We start from the raw sequence: 17,358 nt of genomic DNA on the forward strand, positions 1-17,358 counted from the left end.
ACACACACACACACACACACGCAAACACACACACGCAGGAGGATCTCCATCTCACCTCCGTGTGCGACGCCTCCGCCTGGTGCAGCTCTCAGCTTCTCCCTCAGATTCTGCCTTTGAACCTCAGTGGGCCTCAACCCCAACACCTCCAGAGCCTACACACACACACAAACACACACACACACACACACACACACACACACACACACACACACACACACAGTAAGTCTTTAGAGCAGAGTACACACACAGATATAATATACATGAGTCCTCAGAGCACGGCCCAGCAGGGGGTAGATCCTCAGATCCTCAGATGCACACACACACACACAGAGATTCTCAGAGCCTCAGATGCACACACACACACACACACACACACACACACAGAGAGAGAGAGAGAGAGGGAGCTCCCACACGAATTCTTAGAGCAAAACAGAGACAAACCGCTAAAGAATTAATACACGTATCCAGACACACTCAAAGCCAGAAGAAGGAAGCCTTATAAAACCCACCAGGTCACCAGGACACAGTGTTCATGGAGAGGGCTGGACTAACCTGATGCTGGATGAGACCAGAGACCACGAGAGACAGCCTCACACAGAAACTCAACTTCACCCAAACAAACCACACAAAACAACAGCCACTGGCATCAAAGTCTGGGATCACTGCGTTCACACCATACACGCCCACACACACACTCTCACTGACACCACGCCCACACACACACACACACACACACACACACACACACACACACACACACACACACACACACACACTCACCAACGCACATGGGCACAGAGGGAGAGAGAGGGAGGGGTACAAACACACTCTCTAAACACGCATAGATCCGCACACACACACACACACATACTGTACACATACACACACACACACACACACATGCATTCTATAACACTGGACTTTCCTCTTCTGTTTCTTTGGTATGGCTGATGTTAATGTGTATTGTCAGTAATAATAAAATACATATGATAGTGTTATTATTATTGTTATTATTGTGTATTTACTGGCCCTAAGCCCATCAGTCCAGGATTGCGTGATGGAGGAGAGGAGGGCAGGGTGCAGAGGCAATGGAGCTGCGATGGAGAGATTGATTTTCCAACAGCGCAGAGGACAAGTGGGAGTGAGATAATACTACTGCAGAACCACACACACACACACACACACACACACACACACACACACTTCAAAGATACACAATACCACATAACACTGGGCATTTGTAATTATGCCTCCAGGGGATCATCCAAATTGGACCTCTGTAGGAACAATGTTGACTTTGTCCTCATGAAGTGTGTGTGTGTGTGTATGTGTGTGTGTGTGTATGTGTGTGTGTGTGTGTGTGTGTGTGTGTGTGTGTGTGTGTGTGTGTGTGTGTGTGTGTGTGTGTGTACTCGTGTGTGTGTAAGATTGTACTACTGCTCTGACCTTCTACATGTACTGTTGGTATTTGATCTGGTGTTTGTTTGAACATGTGTTGGTCTGTGTGTGTGTGTGTGTGTGTGTGTGTGTGTGTGTGTGTGTGCAAACTGTATTGTTATGTTATGATGTAGGTATGTGTGTGTAAACATGTGTCAGTGTCGGTGTCTGTGTCTGTGTGTGTGTGTGTGTGTGCAAACTCTAATGTTATGCTCTGATGTAGGTATGTGTATGTAAACATGTTTCGTGTCGGTCTGTGTGTGTGTGTGTGTGTGTGTGTGTGTGTGTGTGTGTGTGTGTGTGTGTGTGTGTGTGTGTGTGCGTGTGGTTACAGAACCTCACCAGTTCCAGCTTCTCTAGTGGGAGTGGCCTGCTAGGAATGGGGCTGGAGGCGGGACTTGGGTTACATGTGTTCTGATTGGTTGGTGAGGGCAGATTGATGGCAGCCTCTGGAGGATGAGAAGAAGGTACCACTCATTATGTCAGATATTACAGTACCATCTCCTACAGACACCAACAAAGAAAGAAAAACGTCTCAATTCAAGTTTAGTCAGCACCAGGTCAGGTCCAGTTCAACACCAGTTCAACACCAACATCGGTTCCACCCCAGCTCCATCATGGCAGGATCTGTTCTAGGACCAGCAGCACTACCTGGGGAACCTGGGTTCATGTTAGTGATTAGCAAAGCACTGAGTGGATGGGCTTTCTGCTCTGAGTTTGGGTATTATTAAACATGGACATTTGCTGATGTTTTCACTCCTTCTTATGACCCATATACAGTATAAGCTAGTATTTGTGCTTTGTTTGACAGCAGGCAAGCCTAGATATTGCTGTCTAGCACAGATCACGGCTCCTAGTCAAACTGTTCTGACAGGCCATCTCAGCACTGCCTTGTTTGGCTGAGACAAGCTCTCCTATGAAACTGTCATTGTCCCAGACACCCCAGAGCAGACAGGCTAACGTCATACCTTGAACTACATCGACTCACCCCATACACTCTAAATTACACAAGGCAGGGTCATGTCAAGGCTATCTGTAACAGGGCAGACAAGCTAACCTTACGCCTTACACCTTGATCAAAACTCTGACATGGAATGTAGTAAGCAAAAAAGTGTAAACAAAACAATTAAAAAAAAATGTTTTAGATGGTTATGGGATTTGGCAGACGCTTTTGTCCAAAGCAACATACCAATAACAACAATACAATAGTTAAATAAACAATTTAAAAAGTTATTAAGACTACATTAAGGAGAATAGCTATAATAAATAACAATGTCAATTCAATCAATAGCCTAATGAAAGGTTGACACCTTTTGCTCAGTCTCCCAACCAAATTCATTTGTAATGGGTTTCCATCCTTTCTGATTAAAGCTGGAGCATGACCAGGGTTTTTAAATTCATGTGAACACACAAAACAAACAGCTTATCATGCTGTGTCCCTTTTCTGATGGAATAGTAGATTAGCACACAGTAGCTGCCGCTACATGCACAGTAAAGCTGGGATGCGTGTTCTTTTTGTGTGGACACAACACAGTGAACAAACAATCAGGATGCAGAAGTGGGTCACTGTGGAAATTAAACAACTTCAGGAGAGAGAGAGAGAGAGAAAGAGAGAGAGAGAGAGAGATACACCTATGAACCTTGTCTCCACTCAACCCTACGTGGAAACACATCAGTTGGAGAGATTACAGCCTGTGAAAGACCATGGTTGCGAGTTTGACAGCGTATTTTGTTGACAGTACATGCGCACTGTGGCCAGAGCGAAGTCAGACGCACAAAGTGGGCAGAGTCAGGCGGAAGATAATCAATAACAAAATAGATAGATAGATCAGAACTGGTTGCATGTGATTGGTTTATTATAGATCAGAATTGAACACTGGGTGCATGTGATTGGTTTATTATAGATCAAAATGGAACACTGGTTGCATGTGATTGGTTTATCAAATTTCATATCTATGATTTCATATCTATATTGCGCGTGTCATCTGCACAGCTCTCCTGTAGCATCAGATTTTCATTTCATTTTCAGATGTAGGCTAACCTTTATGGTTATGCTACAGTAGCTCTCCTGTAGCATGTGATGTAGGCTAACCTTTATGGTTATGCTACAGTAGCTCTCCTGTAGCATGTGATGTAGGCTAACCTCTGTGGTTAAGCTACAGTAGCTCTCCTGTAGCATTAGATGTAGGCTAACCTCTGTAGTGGGGCGGTGGTAATGTAGTGGTTGAGGAGCTGGGCTAGCGTGCAGTAGCCTGAAAGTTGTCGGTTCAATTCCCAGCTTCCACCGTTGTGCCCTTGAGCAAGGCACTTAACCCCAAGTTGCTCCGGGGACAATGTGATCCCTTGTAATATAGCTGACATATGTAAGTCACTTTGGTCAAGAAGTGTCTGCTAAATGTAATGTAATGTAATGCTACGGTAGCTCTCCTGTAGCATTAGATGTAGACTAACCTCTGTGGTTATGCCATCTTTGGTTATGCTACAGTAGCTGTCCTGTAGCATGTGATGTAGGCTAACCTCTGTGGTTATGCTACAGTAGCTGTCCTGTAGCATGTGATGTAGGCTAACCTCTGTGGTTATGCTACAGTAGCTCTCCTGTAGCATGTGATGTAGGCTAACCTCTATGGTTATGCTACAGTAGCTCTCCTGTAGCATGTGATGTAGGCTAACCTTTATGGTTATGCTACGGTATCTCTCCTGTAGCATGTGATGTAGGCTAACCTTTATGGTTATGCTACGGTATCTCTCCTGTAGCATGTGATGTAGGCTAACCTTTATGGTTATGCTACGGTATCTCTACTCCTCTATGGTCTCATCTAGCTTGCTGTACATCAGCATGGACTGGTAACAACATAGAAAGTGTGCTGTCTTACCAGAGCTGGACACTGTGCTGCACACACTCACAGGGGGTGGAACAGGTGCACTGTTATCCTTTGCACACACATCACCTACCTACAGAGGACATAACAGCACGCACACACACACACACACACACACACACACACAGCTTAGTGTCAATCTATGTATATATTTGTATTTATAAGCTGTGTGTGTGTGTGTGTGTGTGTGTGTGTGTGTGTGTGTGTGTGTGTGTGTGTGTGAAATGCAACATCTTATATATTTGTTAGTGCGTGTTTGTGTGTGTGTGTGTGTGTGTGTGTGTGTGCGTGCTTGCGTGCATGCGTGCGTGTGTGTGTGTGGTATGTGTGTGCGTGTGTGTACGTGCTTGCGTGCATACGTGCATACGTGCATGTGTGTGCGGTACAGTATGTGTGTGTGTGTGTGTGTGTGTGTGTGTGTGTGTGTGTGTGTGTGTGTGTGCGTGCGTGCATGTGTGTGTGGTATGTGTGTGTGTGTGTTCATATGTCTCACCTGGCTGAGAGTGAGTGTGGGCAGGGTCTCGCTGCCTGTGCTGGTGACGGGGATAACCTTTGGGAGGAGGGAGGAGGGGGGGGGTGGATTGGTGGAAAGGGGTGGAGGAGGGTGTAGCGTCTCTGGGGCAGGGGGGCGAGGCAGCGCCCCCCCACCAGCGACTGACGTGAAGACAGGGCTGTGGGGGCCACTACCGCTGGAACTGGACGAGGATCGGCGTCTGATGAACGCAATTTCCACTGTGGGGTCTGGCCTGCAGGGGGAGACAGAGAGTCAGTTACAGCAGAGCCGAATATACGGCTATGAGTTACAGCCACCTTAACAGAACGAGAAGGGGCAATTACAGCTTTAGCCTTAATTGTAAACTAAAAGCAGGGGTTGCATTAAGCTACTAGGAAATTGTTGTATAGGCATAATGTTTTTTTTACAGGGCCCAAGAACACAGATATTGAGCTATCTTTCCTGAAAATGTAAACATCAATTGTTCAAAAAGTACTTAATTCATCCAACTAATAGTTGTCTTCCTGTGGGATGTTGTGGGTTGTGGGCATCTGTGCTGTTTGAAGGCCATAGGTGATTTAATCTGACAGAAACTGGCCTGTAAAGAAGGTTCTAGCATAAAAGTGAGCTTTGACCAGTCTGGATATGTACCGTATGCTGATGCTGTGACATCTGACCTGAGTTTGGAGCATACAATGATGCTGCGACCTTTGAACTCTACCTGAGTTTGGAGTGTATGATGATGCATGTGATGACGCAATGACCTTTCACGTTTGACCTGAGTTTGGAGTAAATTATGATGCTATGACCTTTGAACTCTGACCTGAGTTTGGAGCGTATGATGATGTTCTGGGCCTCTTCATGTGTGACTCCTATGCAGGACTCTTTATTGATGGAGATTAGCTGGTCCCCTGCTTTCAGACGCCCATCCTGCATAAGGAAACACACACACACACACACACGGACACACAGATACACACATACACACATGCACGCACACACACAGAAACACAAACACACACACACACACACACACACACACACACACACACACACACACACACACACACACACATTTATAGCTCTGGCAGCCAACTTTGCTAACTTGCTAATTGACGTGGATCTACTATTTACCTAAGTGCCTCTGCATCTCAAAGGCCAACCACATGGCTGATGTGGAGACTCAGTGCTACTTGACACCGTCAATCCTTCTTGCAGCCTGATCAAACTGTGACCAACACACACCCAACCTGCTAATATCAAGAGTGTTTTTTTTTTCTATCTTGCATCTGCAGCCATGAGGTGGTTCATTTAAATGTGCCAGAATCTGACTAGTTTGCATGATAATGAACACTACTGCATGGTAATGAGCACTGGCTTTCCTTAACAGGAAAGTTCTGTATGTTTATGGATAAATATGTACAGCTTTTTACACTGTAAACCCAGTCTTCCCTTCTTAATTCTACACTGTAAACCCAGTCTCCTCTTCTTAATTCTACACTGTAAAGCTAATCTCCTCTTCTTAATTATACACTGTAAACCCAGTCTCCTCCTTAATTCTACACTGTAAAGCTAATCTCCTCCTTAATTCTACACTGTAAAGCTAATCTCCTCTTCTTAATTCTACACTGTAAAGCCAGTCTCCTCCTTAATTCTACACTGTAAAGCTAATCTCCTCTTCTTAATTCTACACTGTAAAGCTAATCTCCTCCTTAATTCTACACTGTAAAGCTAATCTCCTCCTTAATTCTACACTGTAAAGCCAGTCTTCCCTCCTTAATTCTACACTGTAAAGCTAATCTCCTCCTTAATTCTACACTGTAAACCCAGTCTTCCCTTCTTAATTCTACACTGTAAAGCTAATCTCCTCCTTAATTCTACACTGTAAAGCCAGACTCTTCTTCGCTCACCTTTTGGCAGTCTCCCCCTGCCATGACTTCCTGGATGAAGACCATTGGCCCCTCCGGCCTGTTGGTCCCGCCCTTGATGTGGAGGCCCAGACCCGTTCCCTTGGCAACACATATGAGCTGTATAACACAGTCGCTGTGGAGATAGGGATATAAATGAGGCTGTGGCGATGGATGGGTGGCACACAATGTAGGGATGATTAGAGAGGGTGTTTTTTGGTGAATGGCCCTGATCTAATCTACCAGGGGATATTTTTATAAGCACACGGACTAAGCCCCTCACAAAAACATGCTGCCACACACACATATGCTCACTCTCTCTCTCTCTTTCTCACACACACACACACACACACACACACACACACACACACACACACACACACATACATACACGAACACACACACACACACACACACACACACACACACACACACACAGAGGGACTTTATGGTACAGGTGGCAATGCCCCACATCATGTATATGTGTGTTTGTTTGTATGTGTGTATGAGTATGTGAGTATTTGTGCATGAATATGTATACTTTACTACTTGACATGCTATTGAATGTTAATAGTTTCCATGTGCCCTAAGACACAGGGCAGAGAGAACACAGGCTTACTAGATCCAGCCAGGTAGACAAAGTCCATTAGTAATCAGGACAGGCTGTGTCACTCTTCCAAACACGGCCCACCCCATCCTACCTTACCCTACCCAACCCTACACACACACACACACACACACACACATATACACACACACCCACACAAGAGAGGGAAGTCACAGGACCAAAAAAACAATAACATCAAAACTAGGGCAACCAGGCCCCAGCTGTGGCGCAACTGGCTGGGGCACCTGCACCGTACACCGGCGACCCGGGTTTGATTCCCGCCCCGTGGTCCTTTCCGGATCCCACCCCGACTCTCTCTCCCACTCGCTTCCTGTCATTCTCTACTGTCCTGTCACGTTAAAGGCAAAAAAAAACTAGGCCATTATTTCCATAATATTTCTCGGTAATATTGTACATGTTACACTCAAATAGAGAAGCACTGTAAATTATTCCAAGTAAAGATAGTTCTGTTCTTTCCCAAGGACGTGATTCTCAAAGATTATTTTCAGAATATTATAATCCGAACAAATTTAAGAGAATCGTAGGAGAGGACTGGAGTGTGTGTGTGTGTGTGTGTGTGTGTGCCTGCGTGTGTGTGTATGTGTGTGTGTGTATGTGAGTGTGTGTATACTGTATGTGTGTGTGTGTGTGTATACTGTATGTGTGTTTATTGTGTGCGTGTTACCTGAACGCCTGGGGAGGTGTCTGTGGTACAGTGCAAGCAGGGCTGAGCAGCAGAGGGCTGGTGGAGGCAGAGGACGAGGAGGACGAGGCTGTATCTGCCAGTTTCGCTGGAGATGGAAACACACCCACACACACACACACACAGACACACACATTTACCAACCCTGACAAAATCTCACATGTATCCATTCAAATATAGTGGTATAAACATAGCAGTACACATTTAGACAGCACACACAGACACACACACACAGAGACACACACACACACACACACACACACAGACACACACACAGACCTGCAGAGGGAGTTGGAGGAGTGTTTTTTCCATACCAGCTGCTACTAGACTTCTGCATTAGCACCCGAAACTCCCTCCTATAGATTACACAGACACACACACACACACACACACACACACAAACAAAGACACACACGTTTATCCATACACAAAACACAAAAAGCAATGAAAACATGCACGAAAAGGCCTATGTACACACAGACACACACACACACACACACACACACACAAACTGACCCCCCAACACACACACATATACAAATACGCATGAAACACACACAGACATACACATGCATACTCTGATTGATCTGAGGCCATAATCAAATACTTGATCATTTTCCGGCTACAGTACAGATGGTCCTGTGGTACAGGTTCCATTCACACTCAGGGAAAACTTGAATGCCATTAAACGCACAAAGCACATCCACCCTGGCCCAGTGGATCCCCCTTCTGGTGGGTCCTCTGTTTCTGTCCAGCGCTCTACTCTCTTAGACACATCTTTTGTATTTCAATTGTTTATTCAGGGGAATTTGACTGAGCCCAGAGAGCTCTTTTGCAGCAATGACAAACAGTCAAAAACAGAGTACAAAATACAACATTGAATCCGAGAAGAATACAATCAAAATGAAAGAACACAGAAGAAAAATAAAGACATAAATCAGGCAGTAGTGAGTTAGTTAAGAACATTTAAAAACAACTTGACTGATTGACTGACTTTCTTGCAGTTTGTTCCATTTATGAGGTGCGAAAAAGCTGAAAGCAAAATTCCAGCAAAGTCAGATCTCACATATGGGGTTTCAAGGGAGATGAGACTGTGCCCTGGTATTGTGACCCATTGAATTTTAACAGGGAGCTAAGGTAAGGTATTAAATATGCCTCAATCATAATGATAAATCCTATAAGGTACGATAAGATGCTTTTTACTCATATGCAACAATGTGGTAATCTTTGGTACAGCAAGAAGGTGAGGTGGGGGTGGATGGGGGCATTTGGTAATCTTTGGTACAGCAAGAAGGTGAGGTGGGGGTGGATGGGGGCATTTGAAATGCTGTAGCAACACAACTGCAATCAGTACAATTGTGCTTCTTCTGTCATGGCAGCGCAGCAGAAGGAAGTAAGGTGTCCTTGAATTTCCCCTGGGGATCAATAAAGTATATATCTATCTATCTATCTATCTATCTATCTGAAATAGAATGTTTTGGTGGGAATGGACCTGTAGCGCCTTGATGATAAATAGCTGGCTATCTAACTGATATAGTATATTTGCATCCCTCTACTTCAGATGAGCTTGTTTCAAAATGAATTCAAGGCACAACAACTAGCTACCTACAGACACATACAGAGGAGGTGGAGAGAGGAGGAAAGGAGGAGGTGGAGAGAGGAGAGAATGAGGAGGTGAAGAGAGGAGGAAAGAGAAGAGAGGAGGGAATGAGGAGGTGGAGAGAGGAGGTGAAGAGAGGAGGAAAGGAGGAGGTGGAGAGAGGAGAGAATGAGGAGGTGAAGAGAGGAGGAAAGAGAAGAGAGGAGGGAATGAGGAGGTGGAGAGAGGAGGTGAAGAGAGGAGGAAAGGAGGAGGTGGAGAGAGGAGAGAATGAGGAGGTGGAAAGGGAGTAAGGAGGAGGTGAAGAGAGGAGGGCAGGAGGAGGTGGAGAGAGGAGGAAAGGAGGAGGTGGAGAGAGGAGAGAATGAGGAGGTGGAAAGGGAGTAAGGAGGAGGTGAAGAGAGGAGGGCAGGAGGAGGTGGAGAGAGGAGGAAAGGAGGAGGTGGAGAGAGGAGAGAATGAGGAGGTGGAAAGGGAGTAAGGAGGAGGTGAAGAGAGGAGGGCAGGAGGAGGTGGAGAGAGGAGAGAATGAGGAGGTGGAAAGGGAGTAAGGAGGAGGTGGAGAGAGGAGGGCAGGAGGAGGTGGAGAGAGGAGGAAAGGAGGAGGTGGAGAGAGGAGAGAATGAGGAGGTGGAGAGAGGAGGGAATGAGGAGGTGGAGAGAGGAGAGAATGAGGAGGTGGAGAGAGGAGGGAATGAGGAGGTGGAAAGAGGAGGGCAGGAGGAGGTGAAGAGAGGAGGAAAGAGGAGGTGGAGAGAGGAGAGAAAGAGGGAGGAGGGTTAAATATGAAAGCAACACACAGCAAAAGCAAGGTGCACATGCTCACATCTCATGGCCTTTTTAGAATGATGCAGATTCTGCCCATGCACCATCCACAGGCTGTTGCACTGCCACTGCAAGGCCAGAGGGGAGTGAACGCAGAAGGGCGTAAGAGAGATGGAGAGAGAGATGTGATGGAGGGATGGATAAAAGGAGAGAGAGAGGGATGTGATGGAGAGATAGATGAAAGGAGAGAGAGAGATGTGATGGAGGGATAGATAAAATGAGAGAGAGAGGGATGTGATGGAGGGATAGATGAAAGGAGAGAGAGAGATGTGATGGGGGATAGATGAAAGGAGAGAGAGAGATGTGATGGGGGGATAGATGAAAGAGGAGAGAGAGATGTGATGAATAAACAGTGGCGTGTTAGCAGAGGTGTCGGCGCTGTGTGAAGGAGTGATAGCGTAGCAGAGGCCAGTGCAGTTCCCCATTAGTGATAATTAGGCTAATGAGCCCGGAGTTTTAGTGGCTGTGGCGCTAATGCTGAAGGGCCTATTAAATGTGACTTCTCCATTAGTCCTTGAGCAGTAGATTACTGGCAGCTAATTAGATTGGGAATGAGATGATAGTTAAGTCCTAAGCGCACGCTCCCTCTCTCTCTCTTTCTGTGTGTATGTGTATGTGTGTGTTTGCATGTGGGTAGGTGTGTGTGTGTGTGTGTGTGTGTATGTGTGTATGTGAAAGAGATGATAGTTAAATCCTGAGCGCACTCTGTGTGTTTGTGTGCGTGTGTCTTTGAATGTGTGTGTGTGTGTATGCGTGTGTATGGGTGAGAGATGACAGCTAAGACCTGAGTGGGCTCAGACACTGCACAGAGACAGGGACGGCCTCGACAGGCACAGAGCAGGATTTCCGGCCTCACCTAATCCCAACCTGAGACAACAACCTGAGGCAGGTAGAAGACCAGGTCATGGTAGTTCTCCATCAAACCCCTTTCTCTCTCTGTATGTGTGTGTGCATGCGTGTGTGCGTGTGTTTGTGTCCAAAGTTGATGCGTGTGTTACTGTGTGAACTGGCTATTATGGTCTCCGGGCTTTGCTCAGTGCCTTAGGAGGGGGGGTGGGGGTTATCAGAGAGCTTCAGGATCACTGTGACAGACTGCTAGCCCTAATACGTCAACACACATCCATCTGAGAGGTTGGGAAACACACACAGACACGCGCGCACACACACACACAGTACACATTTTAGACAAACCAGCACACATAGTATAGTCACTCACACCAACACAGACACACAGACACAGACACAGACACACACACACACACACACACACACACACACACACACACACACACACACACACACACGCACGCACACACACCCTATCACAAACAAACATGGTCACACACAGAGAGGAGAACATAACCGACAGCCAAATGTCCTCACACATTAATTCACCCTCTTCGGTCTGTCCACAGAATAAATCTGTTTAGCCGGAGCGTTTTTGTGCTGAGCTTCCTGTCAAACTCTCAATGATGTTACAATGTCAAATGCCACAATCTGGTTCTATCAGGTTCCAACCACCACAAAAGCAGCCAAACCAACTGACCAAACTGCCCTAATCGGAATCACTCTAGCAGGCTGGATATACAGTGCAATGCCCCAGGTCAGTCCAACCCACATCCTGCAATAATCTGGCAAAGACTAGAACACATAGGAATAGGTCTGGGTTACAAATGGGTCGAGCCTAATTTACACTGTAAGATATTCATGGCCCAATCCATGGGATATGCCATACTGTATGGTTTGGTACCCTAGATCAGTGGTCCCCAAACTTTTTCTTCCGAGGGCCAGCTCACTATGCCTGGCTCTAAGAGAGGGCCAGAGACTCGGAGTATATCAGTAACCATAGAGCTAGCTTAGCGCTGTGAACAAAGGCAGTCTACCTTAGTTGAATATTCCATTACATTTAATCTATAGGCTATTGCAATTTAATATCATTGTTATCTGTGTTTATATTGCCATCATGCCATATCAGTGTAAAATGTAGTAGCTCAAATGAAATAATAATAATAGCATTCTCAAAACTATAAGCAGGGAGTCCCAAAAGTATATTTTGAACTCTGAACTTTGCATAGGCTACACAGCTCAAGTTGTGAACAATCAATATCCTACAAATAATTTAAAGTTACAGAAACATCTGAAATGACCACCATTCTAACTTTCACTCACCTGATGAGAACTTTGTGAACTCTGTATGCACATTTCCAGTTCCAGAAAGTTCCAGAATTATGACTTGAATAGAAGTTAGTTAGTTATAAACAATTAATTGATACATTTTTAGAATACTTTGAGCACTGATGCAGTCAGCAGAGGCCTCTTACATTGTTTGCAGGTAGGCCTACTATACATTTCATTCCGTTTTCGATGGCAAACGCGAAACAGCGCCAAAACAACCACCAGTGGACAAAAAGAGTATTACATGTGTACTGTTAAGACCCGCCATAGAGAATGAATGGGGGAAATTACGGAGGTTATATATACCACGGACATGTTTTGGGGGGCCACCTAAAATGAGGTGGTGGGCCGTAGTTTGGGGACCACTGCCCTAGATGATCGTATGGTTAAGAAAGGCTGAGACGAGATGAATTGACATGGTCATTTGGTTATTTTGACAGGTGCTTCACCACTGCGGGTCCCAAACCTCCATTTGCACCTTTCCAAGTCTCCTGTGAGGAACCCTGGCTATACGCTAATGGTCTTAGTGTATTAGAGCTATTCTTAGATTGATCAAAAACAATCAATGCACACCTCAGTGCCCCACGGCACTCAGTCAGTAACAAGCTTAGGGAAACCCTGCCACGCGGCTGACCGGAGCAGGAACTCAGGCCGGCAAAACCGAGAGCAAACTTTACACAAGTGAAACCTGTTAATCTGTCCTTCTTTTGTATGCTTCTGTTCTAGTAGATAAGGACATCCTGTGTTGATGTCCACACACTGGAGAGTGAGAAGGAGTGCCATTAAATCAGAATTATCACAGAGCTACAGTGTAAAACCCAACAGCAAAGTTCCCTTGTGGATAATAAAGACATTCACAACTGAATCTCTAACTTGAAGTGGTAACATAACGTGTGGAGGGTCTATCTATCTATCTATCTATCTATCTATCTATCTATCTATCTTTCTATCTATCTATCCATCTATCAATCTATCTATCTATCTATCTAACTATCTATTTATCAAAACAACTTAAGCAAACAAGAGCATTTTGTGAGCATGTGACCTACACTTCTTGTTCTCCTTCATATCCTTTACTTATGAATTGATATCTGATACACTAGCTGGCAAACCCAAGACACCTGATTGGCTGACTATACCTGGATGTCTTAAGAGACTAGTATGTGGTTAGAGGTCATTTCATATTCATTTCACATGTGACACACAGCATGTCTCAGACCTAGAGCTCAGAACCTGTATACACACCTGGACTCATCGTCTCTGGCGACCAGCAGAGACACGTGGTTGGAGGCAGAAGCCGCACGGATGATCTCTACTGCCCTGGAGGAGGAAGAAGGAAGGCGGCAGACAATCCCGAGCAAATGGGAAAAGCATTTCATCACTGAATTATGCCAGTATACACACTCGTGCACACACACACACACACACACATACGCACACTGATAGGCTATTATTGTCATTCAGCATACTGTATGAGGACAAGGCATGCGGAACTTGAACATGGAAATGACAAAATGACAAAAGCAGAATAATGAAAATGGAAAAAAGTGTCTAACTAACAAAGATAACAGCAATACAATATTGACCAAACACAAGAGAGCCAAATTCCCTAAAAACAGCTTACATAAGCGGAGAGAGCTTAGCGCAGGCGTAAAAGCATAAAAGCATAAGTCTGAGTGGAAATCTGATGAAAACAGATGGGTCTTTTAAAAGACGGTCAGCAAGTGGGATAATCTCACGTGGGGACCACAGTATATCCATGTCATAGCTTTAAAGATGGTCACGGACTCAGGTACCCTGACCATACGCTTAGCACGACCACCCTGTGACCATACTACGACCATCCTGCAAGTGTGACCATAATACGACCATCCTGCGGTTGTCTTATTAATTTTATTGGTTAATTTTGCACCTGTGCAGCTCACCTGTACAGTTCACCAGTGAAGTTCACCTAAAGTGTGGCATTTGGTATGGTAGCTAGCTGTGATGATAGCTAAAACAGTGAACTGCAGGCTACACACTCTTGTCAGAACAGAAGCAAACTTACCTCTCATTAGTGACTCCAGACAAGTTTATGTTATTGACGTCCAAAATAAGATCCCCTGATCGCAACCGCCCTGTAGACAGTCAGATTCTGTTCTTAATATAGGTCATAGCAAGACAATTACAAAAAAGATGCAATTGTTTCCATTTGTGGTGAATGTTTTATCACTTGTTTGGTGGCTTGTTTGTCTGTGCTCATGTCTGTTTGAGGACTTGTTTGTTTGTTTGTTTGTTTGCATAAGTATAGGTGTGTTTGTTTATTTGTTTGTTTGTTTTTAGTGTTTACGCTCGCTCACCATCCTGAGCAGCCACTCCTCCAGGCAGCACTCTCTTGATGAAGATGCCAAACTCCTCACCAGTCTCTGGCCTGCATCCACCAGTGATCTTCACACCTAAGGAAAAACACCTTATGTCAGAGCTGACACAGCCAGAGAGGAGAGGAGAGGAAAGGAGAGAGGAGGAGAGAAGAGGAGAGAGGAGGGGAGAGAGGAGATGAGAGGAGAGAGGAGGAGAGATGAGGAGAGGAGAGGAGAGGAAGAGAACAGAGGAGAGGAGATTGGAGAAGAGGAGAGGAAAAAAGGAGATGAGAGGAAAGGGCAGGAGAAGAGAGCAGAGGAGAGGAGAGAAGAAGAGAGGAGAGGAGAGGAGAGGAGAGGAGAGGAGAGGAGAGGAGAGGAGAGGAGAGGAGAGAACATAAGAGCAACACACTAGCCACTGGGGTTATTTTATAACATTAGATTGCAGTAATATAGAAAATAATAAATCAAATATAAAGGTTATTAATGCTGTTTAATGTTTATTTCTTCATGTAATATCATCACGTTACATGTTTATATGTTTTTTTAGGCATGCAGGCCAAAGCACCTTCAAGTATAGTATTCCAGTAATCCTACGACTTTCCTTTAGAGTCAGTCTATGTATGAGTGTGTGAGTGTCTCTCACCCAGGCCCCGTCTGCAGTCGGTGAAGTCCAGTCTCTGCACAGCGCGGTTGATCCCGTGAGGGCCCATGATGGTCCTGAAACAGGAACACCGAGACACTTTCAGCAACACAGACGGTAGAGGCATTAATGGGCCGACACACAGCACTGAGGCAGTGACGCTCAAGATCATGCGCAAGCATTGGAGAGTGACGAGTCCCCAGACACTCCACTACAGGTATGCAGTGACGGTCCAGTAATTACACAAGCAATGCGAGAGATAGAGATATACAGTAGAAACAGTCCATATCTCAGGTAAAACTCAACAATGGTCCCAGTGTTTGTCGGTAGTCCAGCCGCAGCCCCATAGGCTATTGCAATGCAGAGACAGCCAAAGTGACAGTCACACTCCTGGCATGAGGGAAGCCTATTACATGAGCCTCCCTGAAGGGAGCAAGATTAGTGACGCACGGCCATTTGAACCATTAGGCACCGGGGCGTTTCATTGGAAGCCAAATCCCAGTTCAGGGGACCAGTTAACAAGTGTCACCACAGGCAGCAGGGCAGATAAATGGACTTGGCTGGAGGGATCCTACAGAGCTGATTTTACACAAGAAGACCGAACTGGCCCAGAGAAGTAGCCTACAGGCAAGACTGGACTCTCACTCTCACTGAGTTACACTGGCATCACCTAGATGCACTGGTAAGGACTGCAGTACACTACAGCTGTTTTGAGTGTGTGTGTGTGTGTGTTGGCTTGGACTGAAAGGTCACAGACTATCAAACAGCTTTAGTGAAATAGTTAGACGTTAAGTATGCAATCTATTTAAATCTATATTTTCTGGCACCAATCACTTCGATGTCTTGCTAATGGCATGAATGTGCAGACTATTATATTATACTCTGCTTGTGCGTCGTGACTAACACGGCCCTTAGCTGTTCTAAAATCAGTGGAACCTATGCCCTCTCAGGGCTTAACTGTAAGTCACTTTGGATAAAAGCATCTGCTAAATAAATAAATGTAAATGTAGTAATAGCAAACGCATTTCCTAGCACAAATAGCTACTCAAAGCGCTTTACACAAAGACAGTAGACCAGGGGTCTCAAGGGGCCACTTTCGGGGGGAATAGGAAATAGCATGAGGAAATAGCTAGGTTGGTTCCCTTGTGGTAGGCTCATTTGATTGGTTGGTTCCCTTGTGGTAAACTCATTTGATTGGTTTGGTTGGCTGACCCACAGCAGCATGAACTGACACAACTGACACAACATACCTGACAGTATGTAACTCCAGTCCCAAAGTTAGTTGAGTCAGACAGTAAACTGTTGAGCATTCTTAAACAGGCGAACGGAAAAGACAGAACACGAGTCGAATTAGGCTACAAATATAAGTCAATCAAGGGGCCGTAAGAAACTGTGTTCTGAGCCGCATTTGGCCCGCATGTGGGTCGGGCGTTTGAGACCACTGCAGTAGACAGTGCAGCAGACAAAGAAAACATAAACAATCAACAAGTCCATGGGTGATGGTGACATAAGCACTCACAGTGATGAATGTCTTCGGCATAGCCCCACTGCTGACAGCACAGACACATACACACACACACACACACACACACACACACACACACACACACACACACACACACACACACACACACACATCCATCCATCCAGATTACAGCATTTCTCCGAATGAATAACAAAATTGACAGAACAGAATTGACATAAGGCCATTAAACCATTCCCTGATGGTATTGTGAAAGTTTACACTGAA

At 45.4% G+C, this 17,358-nt stretch overlaps 1 protein-coding gene across 2 annotated transcripts in view; it reads right to left on the minus strand.

Annotated features, from left to right (window-relative positions):
- Nucleotides 1-17,358, minus strand: part of stxbp4 (syntaxin binding protein 4) — a 59,515-nt gene that overhangs the window by 40,662 nt on the left and 1,495 nt on the right. For both annotated transcript variants that reach the window (XM_048244745.1, XM_048244746.1), the window contains exons 2-13: nt 15,612-15,685; nt 14,966-15,061; nt 14,674-14,743; nt 13,872-13,946; nt 8,306-8,382; nt 8,009-8,114; nt 6,720-6,852; nt 5,633-5,739; nt 4,810-5,062; nt 4,311-4,389; nt 1,780-1,886; nt 56-152 (exon numbers count right to left, since the gene is read on the minus strand). In XM_048244745.1, the coding sequence (XP_048100702.1) occupies nt 56-152; nt 1,780-1,886; nt 4,311-4,389; nt 4,810-5,062; nt 5,633-5,739; nt 6,720-6,852; nt 8,009-8,114; nt 8,306-8,382; nt 13,872-13,946; nt 14,674-14,743; nt 14,966-15,061; nt 15,612-15,685 (1,274 nt within the window). The remainder of the gene's footprint in view (nt 1-55; nt 153-1,779; nt 1,887-4,310; nt 4,390-4,809; nt 5,063-5,632; nt 5,740-6,719; nt 6,853-8,008; nt 8,115-8,305; nt 8,383-13,871; nt 13,947-14,673; nt 14,744-14,965; nt 15,062-15,611; nt 15,686-17,358) is intronic.

The sequence above is a fragment of the Alosa alosa genome, chromosome 6 (assembly GCF_017589495.1).
Source record: "Alosa alosa isolate M-15738 ecotype Scorff River chromosome 6, AALO_Geno_1.1, whole genome shotgun sequence".
NCBI classification, from domain to species: Eukaryota; Metazoa; Chordata; class Actinopteri; order Clupeiformes; family Clupeidae; genus Alosa; species Alosa alosa.